The sequence below is a fragment of the Centruroides sculpturatus genome, unplaced genomic scaffold (genome assembly GCF_000671375.1).
Source record: "Centruroides sculpturatus isolate CEXI.00-Female unplaced genomic scaffold, Cexi_2.0 scaffold94, whole genome shotgun sequence".
NCBI lineage: Eukaryota > Metazoa > Arthropoda > Arachnida > Scorpiones > Buthidae > Centruroides > Centruroides sculpturatus.
The window spans coordinates 601,251-618,098 of record NW_019384400.1 but is presented as its reverse complement, the minus strand read 5'-3'; the positions used below and the strand labels follow the sequence as shown (position 1 = coordinate 618,098).

Genomic DNA, 16,848 nt, shown 5'->3' with positions numbered 1-16,848 from the left:
TTTCACCTTAAGTTATTTTTAGTACAAAGTCCAGAAATACATCCTGGGAAGAGTAGGGTTTATTACGCGATCGCCGCTCAGTTCCAATTCGAGTTTTCAATGATGCGGGATGTGAGGATTTGGATGAGAATTTTGTTTTTTTTTTTATATAAAAGTGCTAGCATTTATTTATTTATTTGAAAATTCGGTTGGAAAATCGATAGAGTCGTGCAGCCCACGTCGTTAACACTTAGTCCGTGACCCGCGACCCCGTCTGAAACGACGTTGTACGATTGCTCTGTTTAACCCGAACATCTCTTTCTAATAATAGAACGTTTGGCGCCAGCTCGGAGATGGATGTTTAATTATAGTCGCGTTTTAAGTTTGTTGTCGAACGGCGAACGTTTCTCCGACGGGTTTCAAAAGAAAAAATTAAATTAGAAATAAAAAATCGCTCTTCGCCCACCATTTTCTTGACCGTTAAAAACCCCCGCCCGGACTGCCCCCTGTCGGCGTTGGCCGGTACTAGAGCCTCCCCCGCCGTTTTTTTTCCTCCTCCACGTGACTAGGTCGGACCAATCTGCGGCGGGACGGGGAGGACAGTGCCTTCCGCCCTTCCTAACCCGGAGGGGGCCGACATTCCTGGCGACCGGTACCTGCTTTGCCGGCACGTTCAAGGATGATTCCGACTGACCTATGACCTCAGGCGTTGTCCTTCATGAACACCGTCAAGGTGAAGCAGGTTTTCGGAAAAAAGAAAAATAAAAATAATAAAAAAAAAAAGTCTCGAGCGAAACTAGGAGGAGGGAGGAACCCACCCAAATAAGGGGGGGAGGTGTCTGGTCTTTTTTTTTTTCCTTTTTCCTCCTCCCTTTTTGTGGTATAACGAGCGTCACTCCCCTCCCCCGTCTTCGTTCCACCGGGTCCCGGTTTTAGTTCTCTCGTTATCCGCTTGGGGAACGAGGGAGTTACCGAGAAACCGTACATGGTTGTCATGGCGACGCGTGTCCAATCGGTGGTCGCCAGTTTGCACGAGACGGGATTTATTTTCTATTTTAAAAAAAATAAAAATAAAAAGTGTCTCTTTTAAAAATCACTTGTCTGGAATTTTTAGAGACGTTGTCTAAAAGGAGAAACAATAAACCAGTAAAAGAAATTCCTCCTCCTCTTTAATTTTCGGGCGTGTGTTTAATCTATTCGTACGCCGAATTTCGCAAAAATCCCCTTTATCGTCCGGTTCGTTGACATTTTCGTACGAGGAGTGTTCCCCCTCCCTCCCTCTCTCTCTCCCCCCTCCCGCTTTCGGGCGCGGGGACCAATCGATTGCGCGAGCGTTTCCGATTAATCAGCCTCGGACGGGTGTGGTCCGGGCGTCACGTGACCGGCCTGTTAAAAATTCGGCGTCGTTCGTTCGCTTCGTACGTTGTTCCGTTCCGAGTGCGGCGCGATTCCGCGCGACAAAGTTATCTTTGGAGCGTCAGCGCGGCGCCCTCTGACGTTATTTATACTCCATTGGCAGCCCAACAATTTAACCTCGCACCAGACTCTTCTACGTATCGAGCGCGAGCGCACATTTTTGTTTTATTTTCGTCTATAAAATAAAATAAAAAAAAATCTTCCCTCAATAAAATCGACGTCGGCAGATTTCTTTTTTTTTTTCTTCTTCTTTTTTTCTCCCCCGTTGAAGTTTTAATGGTCATTCTTTACATTAAATTTGAATTAATCCACAGTTTAATGTATCGGTCGGGGCATTGTTGAAAGAGACATATCGTCTCAGACCTGTTGTCTCCAGTTCTCTCTCTCTCTGCAACGGATAAGTTTCTCTTCATTTTTCTAAGAAAACTAAAAGAGAATCTCTTCCCGTCGAATGGAATACGTTCGATTTCCGGTTGTTTTTTCTTATTTTTCTGCTATTGGTCCAACATCTGATGAATTATCTTGGCATTCGACTCAATTCTCTCTCTCTCTCCAATATATATACAATATTTTTTCTTCCATTTTTCTGCTTTCTCTTTTGTTTTCTAGGAATTTCTAAGCTCGCTTTGCCTCCGGTAAAAAGAGATATATTTTTCTAGACCTGTTAAAAATTTCAAATGTCAACAGAAACGAATTGAAATTCTATACAAAACCGAGAGGGACCTCAGCTGTTCTGGGATATTCTAATATATCTTTCCAAATATAGAAGTTGGAGTGGGTGTTATTTGCGAATCCCTTTCTGTCCGTTGCCGTGTGTCCCTTCGGGAAGGATCGGTCGGTGACCTCGTGACCCCTTTCACCTTTAACATCCCGATTTATGTGACTGACTATTTTGTCTTTTCTTTCAGGATCTGGAAGAGGCCTTGTTAGACAACAATTGTGTCGTCATTGCTGACGTTGTTGCTCGTCTTTTGAGATATCTGACGGGAAGGAAAGATATCGTGTAAGTTCCTCTTCTTGGCCCTTAATTTGACAAATTAGTTACCTGTTTTTTTTTATTTTATTTTATTATTATTGAATGTTATTTTCACTTTGCAAAATTAATAAAACACAAAACCCGAATGCACAAATTGGTCTCGTGTAACGAACAAAATTTAAATGTCACTTTCATATTTATTTCCAAGGCGTGTTTTAAATACCAATTAACGTGTTTCTGTCTACACACGCACACACACACACACATACACAAGGCATCACTCGACCTCTTTAACAGGTCGAGAAATTTATCGAATTCTGTATAACCCGGTTTTTAAACAGAACGAGTAGGAGGATTAAATCTGACCTTTACCTTAACCGTGATATAAAAGTAGACTCGGAGTCGACGTTTCGCTCGGGTTCAAGGGTCGTGGTTGATGGCCAACGTTTCTCGCTACACGGGGTTCAGCGACCACCTTGCCTCCGAATGGAAAAAGGTGTATTGTGACAGGTGGTGGCCGGGGGCTCGGCGCGGGTTCGTGCCCGAACCGAGAACGATCTACAATAAAACTTCGCGTCCTGTCAGCCAGAGGGCGCCCTTTCTTCCTCCCCCGCACACACGAAATTCACGTTTCGCACGTGGTGGGAGTGGCGAGCGATTTCGGTACTCGAGCGTGGACGAATCGAAAATTAGTTATGTAGTTCGTCGCTAGGAGTTAGTGACGTCGTTCCTCATTTCGCGATTTCTCTCCCCCCTCCCCCCTTCTTTCTTTCTTTTTTGCCGTTTGTTGCTTGTGTCGAGAGATTGTTAGATTTCTTTTTATGTAGGCCGAGATGATTCTAAGAATGGTGGCCCGCGGCAATAATAAAATGATGTCCTACTCCCGTCACTTATTTATGCGAGAAGAATAGTAGATTAATGTTTAATGTTCAACAAAGGAATCGTGTGTTCGACGTTTGTTTATCTTATTTCGTAATGAATTTTCTTATTATGTATTTTTCTCCGCTTTAAACTGTTTTGTCCCTCGTTTGGAGTGATAAATAACTCTTTAAAATCTTGAATAATTAGTTGTTTTTTTGGATTTAAACGCTGAAAAATCCAGTCGATCTGTTGTTCTATTATGTTTTTAAACTCGAATTTGTAAATTTACTTAATTAAAATGTAAAAATAAAATGATCTAACTAAACGACACGTATTTTTTCGCACGTAATAACAAAATTTCAGCGCTTGTTTTCTTTTTCTAAGTGCCGAATTATACATCGTATCTTCCATATTACTTAATAGTAGGATATATAAGACACGCCTGAGTAAGTTTGCAATGGTTTTCGTTTTTTATTACACTTACAAATGGTCAGAATTCGTCTAACCGTTCCAAAACTGTTGAGAAACTGAGCGATCGTTAAATAGAGAGTTCGGAGTTGCCTTGTTTTTTGTGTGTGTGTGTGTGTGTGTGTGTGTGTACGAAGTGAGACATTTCTTGACACCTGGCGAGACAAATGAGATGCTTATAGGTGGATGGTCTATCTCAGACAATCAAAAAATCAACTAAACTCGATTACGTCTAGAAATGATTGCAAAATCTTGTCAAATGCCAGCATTCTTTCTTAATTTATTTAATAGCTTCACTATTTACGAATCAAATTTTTAAACATTTATACAGTGATTAAATTGTTATTAAGTACAGAATCGTGATTTTTATATATATATTATACGTGTAAATTATACATTAAAAAGAAATTAAAATGGTTATTTCCCTTAAAGACAACGGTTTTTCAAACTGGAGATTTGGCCCTCTCTCTCTCACTTGGTGATGTTCCTACAGAGGTGTGAGGCCAGCAGAGAAAAGCAAAAGGAAAAAAAAAGTTGATGTCAAAGTCGTTAGAAATATTCAAATTATTTTAATTGTACTTAATTATCTCTTCTGATAAGCATTTGTCAAAACTGTCAATCCAAATGTTAAAAAAGAAGAAGGAATTACGGCGATTAGATTTCAACATATGTCCTGTTATTATTCAATGATATAAAAAAAAAGTTTGGAATAAGATGGGATTTCTAACAAGTTTTTATGAATTTATCTAGAAAAAATCATAAAAGTTTTCAATACTTTCCATAAAATCTATTAATTTCATATTAATCAATATTAATAGTATAAGGACATAAATGTAAATTAATCCAATATTTCAAAATAAGATTCTGAAATTCGGAAGAAAGTTTTATCAAAAATCAAAAATTCTTTCAACTTTCAAGAAGTTTATTAAATTAAGTTTGATATATAAGTAAATTAATTTGATTGTTTATATAAAATTTATTGTATTGATGAATAAATTATTGATTTGTGGTAGATTGTTCTTGTACATTGCATAAAACACAATTAATGATCTTAACAATTTATGATAAGCCATTATTTTTGCTAGCTGTTAACAAATATAACATATTTGATTTTGTGGATTTTAGCATTGTTTCTTGTATGGTGTTAAATTATTATTATTATTATTATTATTTTTATGTGTAAAATTTATGATTCTGCTCGTGCCATTCAAAAAAATCACTGGTTAGCATTGACCAACAACACGCATAGTCATCAATCTTCAATCATTGACTATTCCTATTGTTGAATTGAAAAATGATAGGAATTATGCATTTAAGCATTTTCTCTTTTGTTAAAATACATAAAATGACTGGTTCAAATCATTGGTTTGCTTGGGCATGGCCAAAAATGGAAGACCACTAGCACCCATGATCAAGCCATCATTTGGAAGATGAGGAAAAATCTGTACTCTGCCCCACAGCTGGTGATTAAACTGAAAGAGGAGCTTGGTATTGAGATGACTCCACAAACATTTCAAAATTGCATTCACGAAGCAGGATTTCGGGGCATACAGCGAGGACAAAGCCTTTGTCAAACGGGCATCGCACGGTGAATTGATTGGCATTTGCAAAAAAGTATGTCGACATGCTTGATATTTTCTGGGAGAAAGTCAGATGAGTCCAAATTTAATCTATGCGCAGATAGACCACAGAAAGTTTGCAGAGAACCTAGGAAAGAATTGCATGCTACTGTCAAATATGGTGGTAGTAACATTATGGTTTGGTTTCAATCTTCCCAACATCTGTGGCAGCCAAGGGTGTTGGGAAGATTGAATTTATTGATAGTATTATGAATACCTAAGTGTATTGTCAGATCTTCAACAAAAATGGGCTTGGGAGATAATTTCATCTTACAACAATATAATGACCCCGAGTGTGCTTCCCGCATTGCGAAGGGTTTATTTTTTGTTAAAAATCAAGTCAACATTCTGGGATTACCTTCACAGAATCCTAGTTTGAATCCCATTGAGCATCTGCAGGCTGTTTTAATCAAGTAGCTTGGAAACAAAAGATTTAAGAAGAAAGATATGAAAGAGACATTTGTAAAGGCTTGGAACAGCTTCAGTGAAAATACAACTAGAAAGTTGGTACTACTAATGCCAAAAAGACTGCGCTATGATAGTCCCAGGAAAGTACAACAAAATATTAGAATGTATTCTTATGAATAAATAAAAGTTTGACAGTTTTAGAAGTAAAATGTCTGATTAATTTTTTGCATCTAATTTAGAGTTAATCATCATTCAATTCATACTAAAAAGTCATTATAATCAAACCTAATGGCTAAAATCTCTACCAACGAAAGGTCTATCCAACTGTATAAAATACACAATATTAACTTAGCATGTTGAATAAAAATTTACTTAATCTTGAATGTACACACAATTTTATCAGTGTCCGATTACTATTTTGCTCACCATATATAGGAACAATATATAATCTGCTAATTGTAATCAGTTTAGGAGTTGTCTATACTGATTATGATAATTGGCTAATAACATTAAGTAGAGTAATTATAAATAAGAATAAAAAATTCTGATTTTTAATTGATTGACATTAAAGTTTAAACTATTCTTTGTCTTACAATTTATTAATTATAAAAATAATCAAATTCAATGTTGTTTTGCATGCTTTTTTTCAGTACTGTGTTTAACATCCAGAGTGTAATTGAAATAAGGAAACAATTTAAACTATTAAATTGGAATATTTTTTATAGAATTAAAATATATTTGCTTTATTTTGAGAAATTTTAATCACAAGATTACCAGCTGACTATCAGCATGAATATGACTATTTCTGATAAAAATATTCCATGTTTTTATATATGTTAATGAGTTTTTAAGAGTGGTTTTAAATGAGCGGAAAGTACATAAGTTTCTCCTCAATTATTACTGTTTAGAGTAAGAGATATCCCTTAACGTTATTCAAATCTATAATAATTCTTGTCTGTGGGAGGTTGCAACCCACCGATTGGGAAATATCGTTTAATGTAGATTAAATTCGCGAATATTATATAAACAAATTTAAAAGCTATTTTGAAATAAACAGACTAATTTGTTCCTGGAAGTGATAGAGTATGTCCATTAATGATATTATTTACAGCTTCGGTCTTTGCAGACGAAAAGAAACGGTGATGTATCTCGCGCCGATATACACTTCAACCGTTTTCATTTTTTAATGTAAATCCTTTATCAAATTATTATTATTTTTATTAAAATAATGTTTAGATGTTATTTAATCGAATGTTGTGTACACATAACAAGGGAAAGTATTGGGATCGTTTCAGATTTGACCCTCCGAATTTTTTGCAGATCTCCCCGAAGTCAAAAGGATTCCACGTGTTTGTTGGTGTCTTATTTCGTTTAATATCTCAGAATGGGATAAAGATTAAGAAACGAAATTTGGCAGGGTAACTTGCGTATAGGGCGTATTGTTGCTATTAAATTTTGGTGCCGAAAGGTCGAGGGGGTGGGGAGATAGCGGGTGGTCGTTTCTCAGTGGGATCAGTGAGTCTCTTAACAGCCGGGAAATTTACGCAACTCGTTGCTATATATATATATATATTTTTTTAATGAGTTATAATACTTGTATTAAATACTTCTCCTCTGTTTAAAATTACAGAGGAAAAATATTATTATGAATTATAACTTAACTCCAGCAGAAAGTAATAGTAATAATCTTTCGTAGTTGGCAACACTTAGTCGATTTGTCTACGTTCTAATTCGTTAGCTGTTCATTGCGTTAACTGAAGGCCGATTGCGTGTACGAACATTTTAAATTTTTCTCAAATTTCTGATACAAGAAACGGATTTAATAATTATTTTCACGCGTCTCTATCGATGGTAAGTATGAGATTGTTTCTTTGAATGTATCATGTTCTTTATAGTAACTTATAAGATTGGTTAACTGATGGCGTGTCGTTTAACTTACGATTTCTGGATAAGAGTAACCACCCTTATTTCGGGTCACGGGATTCATTTTTGAATAAGATCGAGCAATGTCGCGAAATCTGTTCTATATACTAAGTAATGAGTGATGATGTTGGGTAAGTAACACTCAAAGGATGATATTATTCAATTTCCCATAATATGATTGTTTTGTATGCTGAATACTGTTTGATTCTTTCGTTGTTCGGTTAAATTCCGGATACGTATACCGTCATGGCGGTTCATCTCTGATTCCAGCAAACAAAAGAAAGGAAACAGTGGGGACGCACGTTCTAACCTAACCTAACCTATTCTAATAAATTACCATAATTATTACCAACCAAATTATTAGAATAGGTTAGGTTAGGTCAGAACGTACGTCCCCACTATTTCCTTTTGTTTGCTGGAATCAGAGATGAGCCGCCATGACGGTATACGTATCTGGAATTTAACTCGTTGTTCGAAATACGCTGCCATACTACCATTTCGTCTTGCAAATTCTTCACGTTTTCATTTAATATCTTCCACGAAATCAGATTGTTTGATTTAAATATTGTGAAATTTGAATCAAAATTAAAGGATTTTTTTTAATGATTTTGGTCATTCTTAAATTTTTTAACAAGTGACACGATTACGGTATTGTGTTATAATATTTTAATCCTGTTACATCTGACCCTCCCGAGTTTTTGAAATCTCGACGTTTCAGCGAGAAGTCTATACCTAATGTCTGGTGGTGTTTGTGAACCCGAACATTATAAAACACGGTGCTATATTTTTTAACTTCGGAATATACTCTTCTCTAATTGAAGTTTTTCTTTATTCGTCGTTCGCAATTCTGGTCACGCGAAGAGGACCACGAGTCTCACAGATGACACTTCGGCACTTGACACATCATAGACTACAAGTCTATGACAAAAGTCTATACAAACACTTTAGTGCGAATATTCTTTTTAATTGAAGTTTATGTTTTAAACAAACAACTTTATTATTGTAGAACTAGATACTTGTCAATACCGGACTTTTTACATTTATTTACAGTCGTTTAGTTAGTTATTTTGTTGAACTTTTGTATTTTTGTATTATTAGTCTCGACCTAATTCATGAATCAACACTCTAATAACTTATAATGCAACAATTTTTTAAGATCTCATTGACAGCCTGTCAGCAGAGTTAAAAGCTTCTCTCGATTACTAATAACGCTGTTTATAAGGACAACCATTTTCTTTGCCGACTATGGATGGCGCTTAGCCTTTCTTCCACGTTTGTCTTCTTTTTTTCCTTCCATTTTCGGGAGATTATAAGAGCTTTACAATGATTTTTTTAAAAGTACATTGTTGTCATCGTACTAATTTACCTAGAACGTTTGTAATTATTTTGAATTTACACATAATTATCCACGAAAAGTTAAGATAATGGAAATAACACGAACATTTAGATACTACTATAAGCAAAAATTGTCATTCTGCTTTACAGCATACAGCAGCCTACGCACTCAATTTATTGCCTTACAGATTTTCATTTGTTTTCTAAACGTCGGTAACTCGTGTAAGAAAATAATAATAAAAACAGAAGGGCTTTTTTTTAAGGAATTTAAGTTATTAAAACTGAATTTTTTTTAATGTCGCTGGCAAAAGTGTATTAATTATAATGCTTCTTAAGTAATTAAAATATGATAATGATTAATTAAAATAATAATTAATGGAGTTTATATTTTGAAGAAAATTAGAATTGCCCTCAAAATCGATAATTTTACATATTAACAACGTTATAATATAGTTATTGTTTTTTAAAATAGACCCGAAACTATATAGAATTTGAGGGTAATCCCCGAACTAAGTTGAATTCGGTTCAATTTTTTTTGAGTCAATGGAATTTTGTAATTGAGATATAACGTTTTGTGTTCTGTCTTTAATAATGTAATTGAGGTTGAGTAAAGAAAATATTCAAAAGAATGCCCAGTCCACGAGTTAGTGACCTTGGAGAACATAAGCTTCCTGGACTCAAAGGGGTGCCTGTACGTCAGAAATACTGAGAAACCCTAATCCTAACGATTCGGATATTTCTGCTTTTGTGTGTACTAAACTCTGGCTATGTGAATTAGATTTTCTACATTTTATTTTTCACATATTATGAAATTGAAAAATAAAAATGATCATCGAATTTATTATAGTCTATGATCAAAGATGGTTGATGGTTTGTCATGCCGTTTACAATCTCTTCAGAAAGTAAGTTGCAATTTTCATAAAATATGTAAAAATTACTATTTTTTATTAAATGGTAAATTACTAAATATATGCTAGATGCTTGTATTCTTAATTACCTTGGCCAGTGATTCTTAGACTGGGTTCGGCAGAACCTTGAGATTTAGTGAAGAGAAAAGGAGTTTTATAAGATGAAATGGCGTGTTAAAAGCTTATTAGTTGTTCTGAATTTGCTTGTACGACGTTCGGAATAGTTTAATCGTGGAGCAATTCATCGTCGCTTCACTTATGAATCTTTTTTTAAAGATAGATAACCGCTGCTATCTCGAGGTACCAAGGAATTGTAGCTCAACTTGGTGGAAACGTAGGATTTCCTCAGTAATTTTTAGTGTTTTCTGTGTTAAAATAGATTGAAAAACACCTTATTTGGCTCATTGATTTCCAACCCTATCGATCAACGAGCCAATGTCCTATCAAAGATGCTCGTATATATAAACGAAAAGTGACTTAAAGATCTGCATTTTTTTAAATATACAAATGGTAATAAAAAAGTAGAGAAAAGAATTAGTGTTTTTACATTGTTTCGTAATTTTGTAACATTTATAAGAAGTTCTCAGCAAGCCGGTCGACAACGAGTGACCTAAACTAATCTACTTCAGTTTTTTTTTATTATAGAATTGGAAATTTAATTGAAAGTAGGAATTAATCTCTTCTATCATTTCCTACTTCCGTTTAACGATTATTCTATAAATATAATCGTAACTTTTATCACTGTAAGTTATATAGATTTAAAACTACTATTAAAAAATTATTATTATTAATTAATTCCCTGCGAAGAATATATGGATCACAATTAAATTATGTCATAACTTTACGTTTATATTCGTGTCTTAACGTAGATTTTTCCACCCCTTTATTCGTATATTTATAAAGAAGCTTGTAAAATCCCGCTACGTTTTTCGTCTACTGTTTGTAAGACACGTAACTCGATACACGTATACTGTATTAATAAAGTTCGATCGTTGGCTATCTGCAATTTTCGTAGATCGAATAGCTTTAAAACCCTCCTCGGCAATTCGTTAAACATAGAAAGGGAAAGGCATTTTCGAACCGTAATCGATGCGAGAAAAGTTTCCCCCCTCCCTAATCCGGTACGACCAATCGCGACCGTTCATTCGATCCGTCCACCCCTCCTCTATTCACCTTGGCCGTCACGAATCCATTTTCTTTGTCACGGCGTCACGATTTCTCGTGTATATCGTGACGATCGAAAGTTGCGACGCGTGAGTCATTCTGGAAGATGGTCGAGAGACCCCCCCGATTAACCTTTCGAAAATCGCTTCCCCCCGTCTCCCGTTTTCGATCGGTTTTTAGGAAAATCGGAGCTTCCCATCGATTCTCTTTTAAGTTTGTCTCACGACAAATAAGCGGGAACGGTGTGATTTACCGACTTGCCTGCTGCGGTATTAGCGGTGGACGATATTCGCCCCCCCTCCCGGATCGATTGTAGAACCTCTCTCTCTCCCTCGGCATGTCGTCTCCATGACTACGTGACGTGCGCATTGTGTTTGTCTAGTCGATATTTCTAATTATTGACGTCTTCGGTTGTCGCGACGCTTTTCCTGCTCATCTCTCTGAAAAAATCCCTTTTTCCCTATTTACTCCTACAAGTGGCTCTTCCAGAATTTCTTCTTACTATCCTTCTCCCCCTCTCTTCCTTTATTATTATGTTTTTTTAGGGGATAACTGTTAGCAAAATCAAAAAATTCTTTGATTCATCCAGTTTGTTTGTAAATGCAAACTATAGATCATGCACTTGCGCAATATTTAAATTTTCGATTAAAATTAAGTTAAAATTGAACAGATTTCTGTCTTATTGTTTATGGATTTAAAGTAATTATATATATATATATATTAAATCTGTAAGTTTTGTTAGATAATTTTGTTAAAATTTTATTCATTTTCTGAATAATGAATTAAGTATTCTATTTAAAAATTGTATCTAATTTTTAAATATAAATTAATTTAAATAAAATTTATCAAAATGGCCAGATACCCGTCTTTTTTATTTTAAATTTCGAATTAAAAAATTCCGTAGTTTTTAAAAACCGAATTAATGCAAATCGATCGATCGAGAAAAAAGGAATTCGCGTTTATTATTTCGATTTAATTAATACGTATGTCTAATTAACAAAATCGTAATGAATTTTTATCAGTTAACATACAAATTTGAGAGATTTTAAAATTAAATTAGTAATTGATTTTTCTTTGTTTTATATTGGAGTTTTATTGTTTGATAGACATAAATATTAGATTATAAATTAAGAGTTTTTCTGAGAAAAAAAATATAGATTTTATATACCAGAATTTCAAAAGAATAATCAAATGGTAATGCCAGATTCACCAGGCTGTAACTTGGCTTATTAAATATATATATATATATATATATATATATTAGGTTATTTGAACAAAAGGTAGATGAATAAGTCATTGTCGTATATTAAGTTTAACAATTAGAATTAATTCGTTTTAAGAGTATCCTGGAAGAAAAGATTGATCCGGAATAAGACTCGAACCCGCAACTTCTGCTTACCGTGCGGATGCACTGCCAATTAAACTATCCGGACCTCCATTCAATCTTTACTTCCAGATCAATTAATTTAGAAGATATTAAATTTAATACAAGGTGGTGACTTAATCACCTATTTATTAGTCTAAATTACTTAATATTTATCTATATATTTAATTACGTAAGTTATGGCACGATGAATTGCGGAATTATCGTTTGATTATTAGTATGTAATTCGGGTTTGGTTTACTATATAATTTCAAAAGAATTATGCAAATAAATCTAGACCAAGATAAGCAGATGAACAACTGCCTTTGGCATATTTTCAGTAGTGAGATTTTTTTTTCCTGAAATTTATTAATTAAAGTTATTTGAATTGGAACTTGTCTCTTAATTTTGATTTTTGTGTGTGTAAAATATGTTAATTTTATTATGAAACACTTTTATTACACAAATCATTTATCAACTAAAATAATAAACAATTTATCAGTAATTCACTTGTAATTTTTTATGTGAAGTTGTTATTGAATGCATTTTCATTTTAAAATAGTATTGCACTTTTATTGATTATGTTTCCCAGATAATTCAAATTATTGAAATTGTTAGTTTAAGGCTTTCTCCGTTTCTAAGAGGAATTGAGGTTTTGAATTTGATCTAAACCCTTTTAATTTTTTGTTTCTCTCTTTAAATGAGCACTGGGTTATTATTAGCAAGCAAAGACATGATTTTCAAGTCTTTTCTGACTAATCCCATTGAAGATCAGGCTATAATAGAATTGAGTTGGTTCTACAGACCATTTAGTTAATGTCTTTGATTTCTCAGGCAAAGCATTGTATATTAAATCTATATAGTTAGCTATAACTTTTTGCCCATTGTGAATGGGCCTGATTTGCAGTGAAATGTCTCTGCAGAATAATACCATTAGTCCATATTATCTGTGATAAATTATGAGAATCTGGATTCTTATCCAGCTCTCTATAATACAATGGGTGATCAGTTAACAAACATAATTCGTTCCAAGACTTTGTTCGCTATCCGAATTGTTCATTAACCGATTATGAATTTACCATAGGTTTGTATGGGAATTTGATTAATTCGTTCTGGAGACACCCCAGAACGAATTCTGGGGTGTCCAAAATAAAAAATATATACTTTCTTACTACGTTTATTTATATGTAATAATAAAAATACATATATACACAGACGTGCATTTTTATTAGTTATGGTTTTTGTTTGTGGGGGTTAAATAATCTGTCTAATGTCGATTGCTTTTCTCTCTTCTTCGGGATTTTTCAGAAGTAATTAATAGCATTGTAATTGTAGAGATCCCCAAGCCTATTAACCTCAACCTGGTTTGTATGCCATTCTAAGACCGTTGATCTGACATCCCCCATTTCTTCAAAAGATCTTTAATTAATAGCAGATATCGGCATTAATCCTCTTTTTCAGAATAAAACATATCTTGCCGAGTTTCTTGGTGTTCTCTATTCAAGAGTTCTTGACGTTCTTCTGTCGTCAGATCCGTTTCAGGTTCCATTATGAGCTCTTCATTGTTCTTTATTTCTCAGATGTGATTTTTGTTATTCCTTTAGCTGCTTGAGTCTTCTTGATAATACAGTATCTTTCTTAGATAAGATTGAACTGCGGCCTACTGTAGACCTGTTCAAGCCATACTGTCCAGCAACATCAGACATCTTTTGCGCACTCTCTACCTTTGCTATTATACTCTCACCTTTCGAAAATAAAAACCGACACAAAACTTAATGAGTGCCCGCCCGACAGTCTCGCGAATACTATAAAAGAATTGTTTGTCAGAAAAATAAAAAGGTTGGAATTATAAGGGAGTATTTCAAAGTTCAAGGGATACTATCTAATCAGTATATTATCAGGTTGAGCGTCGACGTTGAGGTCTCCCGCGCTCCAAAAAGTTACCTGAAAACAAAGGAAAATCAGTCGGTATTTGCTATTTTCATCGCTTCTTTTTATGTCTGTTCAGTGAAGTGTTCATTATCCGATCATAAAAATATTTCGTAAAAGTGTTCGTTATCTGATTTGTTCGTTAACTGATCACCCACTGTATCTTTATGCATAGCTAAATATACCTTGTGGAAAATCCAAACCAATTTAAAGTAAATGCATAAAAATTGCCAAACAAATTTGGAAAATAAACATTTTATCATTAGAAGATTAAATGATAAAACTTCTATTTTTCAAAACAGATATTACTGCTATCTAACAGAATAACTAATTGATTTCAAATAATTTACACTAGTTTTATTGACATTAAATACTATCGTGTATGTTTAGAAAGTGTTGTTTTAATACTTCTGTTTTGCCGTCTTTTTTAAAAAGTGTATCTTGTTTGGTTTTTATTACTCATGATGTAATAAACACAGCAACTGGAGAAACAGAAATAAACAAACACTTCGATCCAGCTTAATGGATCTTCGTCAGTTGCTTGAATAGAATATCAAAAACAAGGTATTCTATTAGAATATAAACAAAGTTTAATGTTAAAAATTTGACAAAATTTTGTCAAAGTTTTTGTGTATGTTTTATTTATTACTCCTGTTTATGGCAATTTTGATTCTCTTTAAAATTGGATCTTATTGATAAAATTTAATAATTTTATAAGACCAATTATATACAGTTTTAAAAGTCGATAAATAAATTTAATAATTGCTGTTACAGTTTGTTTCCGGTTACTTCATTTTATGTTAACAATGCTAATAGTTGAGAAAAAAAATCCAGCAATGAGTTGCTTAACTTTCCCAACAACACTTAAAATTTGGTGGTGCCATCTGTTATGATATTTTGTTTTAAAATTTAATTATTATAAAATGGCAAAAAGCTTAATTTTGAGAGTATGGATGTGTTTTATAAAAAGTTTTAAATACTGTTGAGTAAAATCATCGTTAAGTCTAACCCTACTCAAGATATGACACACAACCTTCCTTTATCTCCCCCATCTCCTCAACTTCTAACAACCAAAATTTAATAGTATCAATCAATCCCCCTAATACACAAACCTTCCTGCAAAATTTCAGAAATTTTTGACAAAAAGCTTCAAAGAGGGTGAACAAAATCATGCCCCTTCCCCACAAACACCCTACTAACATCCATACATAAAGAAAAACTCCAAATTTGTTTTTTTTTGTACTTCTCAACGTTTCAAGGTCCCAAGCCCAGAAATGTAAAAATCTTGGAGTCATTTTTTTGACCAATTGCCATTCTTTCCACCTGTTATATATAACAGAGCTGGTAAAGTAAAAATGTATCTAATCATTGACTGTAAATGTATATTGGCAAAGTTGTTATTAAATGTTTATATATAAAATACAAATAACTTAAAAAATCATCACAAAATTTAGCCTTTCCCATCTTTATCCATGGATATCTTGGTTCTGTTTGACTACTACATAATAATATATAGACAAAAGTAAAGCATGATATACATGGAAAAAGAGAAAATTTTCTTAAATGTTGAATCAATTTCTCCCAATGTAAACATTTTTCATTAAACAATTAAATTTCATATTATGCGATGGATAATTGTATTTATTGAGCATTAAGTACAGATAATAAGAGTTATTAAGCTTCTGGAAATGAAGAATTATTATTTAGATTGAACAACACCTTAAATACTATTTCTAGCAACAACGCACTGTATTCAAACCAATGTTTTCAGACCTTCTCACGGGTTTGTGTTGTATTTCTATGTATAAAATTATAAGGTTTGATCTGACTAATTTTATATGTTAAAACCTGATGCAGGCCTATGAAAGGGGTTGAAAACATTTGTTTGAATAGTGTTGTTGGAACAAGTGTTTAAGGTATTGTTTAATCTAAATTGGTTTCAGCTTTGATTGAAGTGGTTTTTTTTAAATTTTTTATATATTTAATTTATGAATGAAATAAAATTTATAAATAAAATATTTACTAAAAATAATATAACTTAATAAATACTTATTTTGTTTTTTTTTTTTAGGATTGCAAATTTTGAAAATTATTTACAAGAATTATTAAACTCAAAGAAAGGTGATTTTGGACATTTTCAAATAAATAATAGTGGTTGGCAAGACATTGGACCTGAAGATAAAGTAAGTTTCTAATACAGTAATACCTCGACTTACGCGAACCTGGAGTTACGCGATTTTCAAATCTCGTGGATTCGTCTTTTGTTTGAGCAGCACGCAGCTCTTGATTACTCAATCCCCCCCCACTATTGTTCGGCTTACATGTTCAGATGTGTCGCGCGGAATCGACACATAGCCACAATTTATTTTGTGTTATTTATTTCTGGGTTTGTTATATCTACGGAGACTTGAGAGACTCTATGTGGTGATTTCTTCTAACCGTGAACGAATCAAAAGACGAGATAAGATTAACGAGAACATTTATTAGCTTACATACATC

The 16,848-nt window shown here is 33.6% G+C and overlaps 1 protein-coding gene across 1 annotated transcript in view; it reads left to right on the top strand.

Annotated features, from left to right (window-relative positions):
- The window catches only part of LOC111618625 (protein BCL9 homolog), a 208,512-nt gene that overhangs the window by 95,629 nt on the left and 96,035 nt on the right, over nt 1-16,848 (top strand). Inside the window, exons 3-4 of the mRNA XM_023360181.1 lie at nt 2,304-2,398; nt 16,421-16,532. Coding sequence (XP_023215949.1) covers nt 2,304-2,398; nt 16,421-16,532 — 207 coding nt within the window. The remainder of the gene's footprint in view (nt 1-2,303; nt 2,399-16,420; nt 16,533-16,848) is intronic.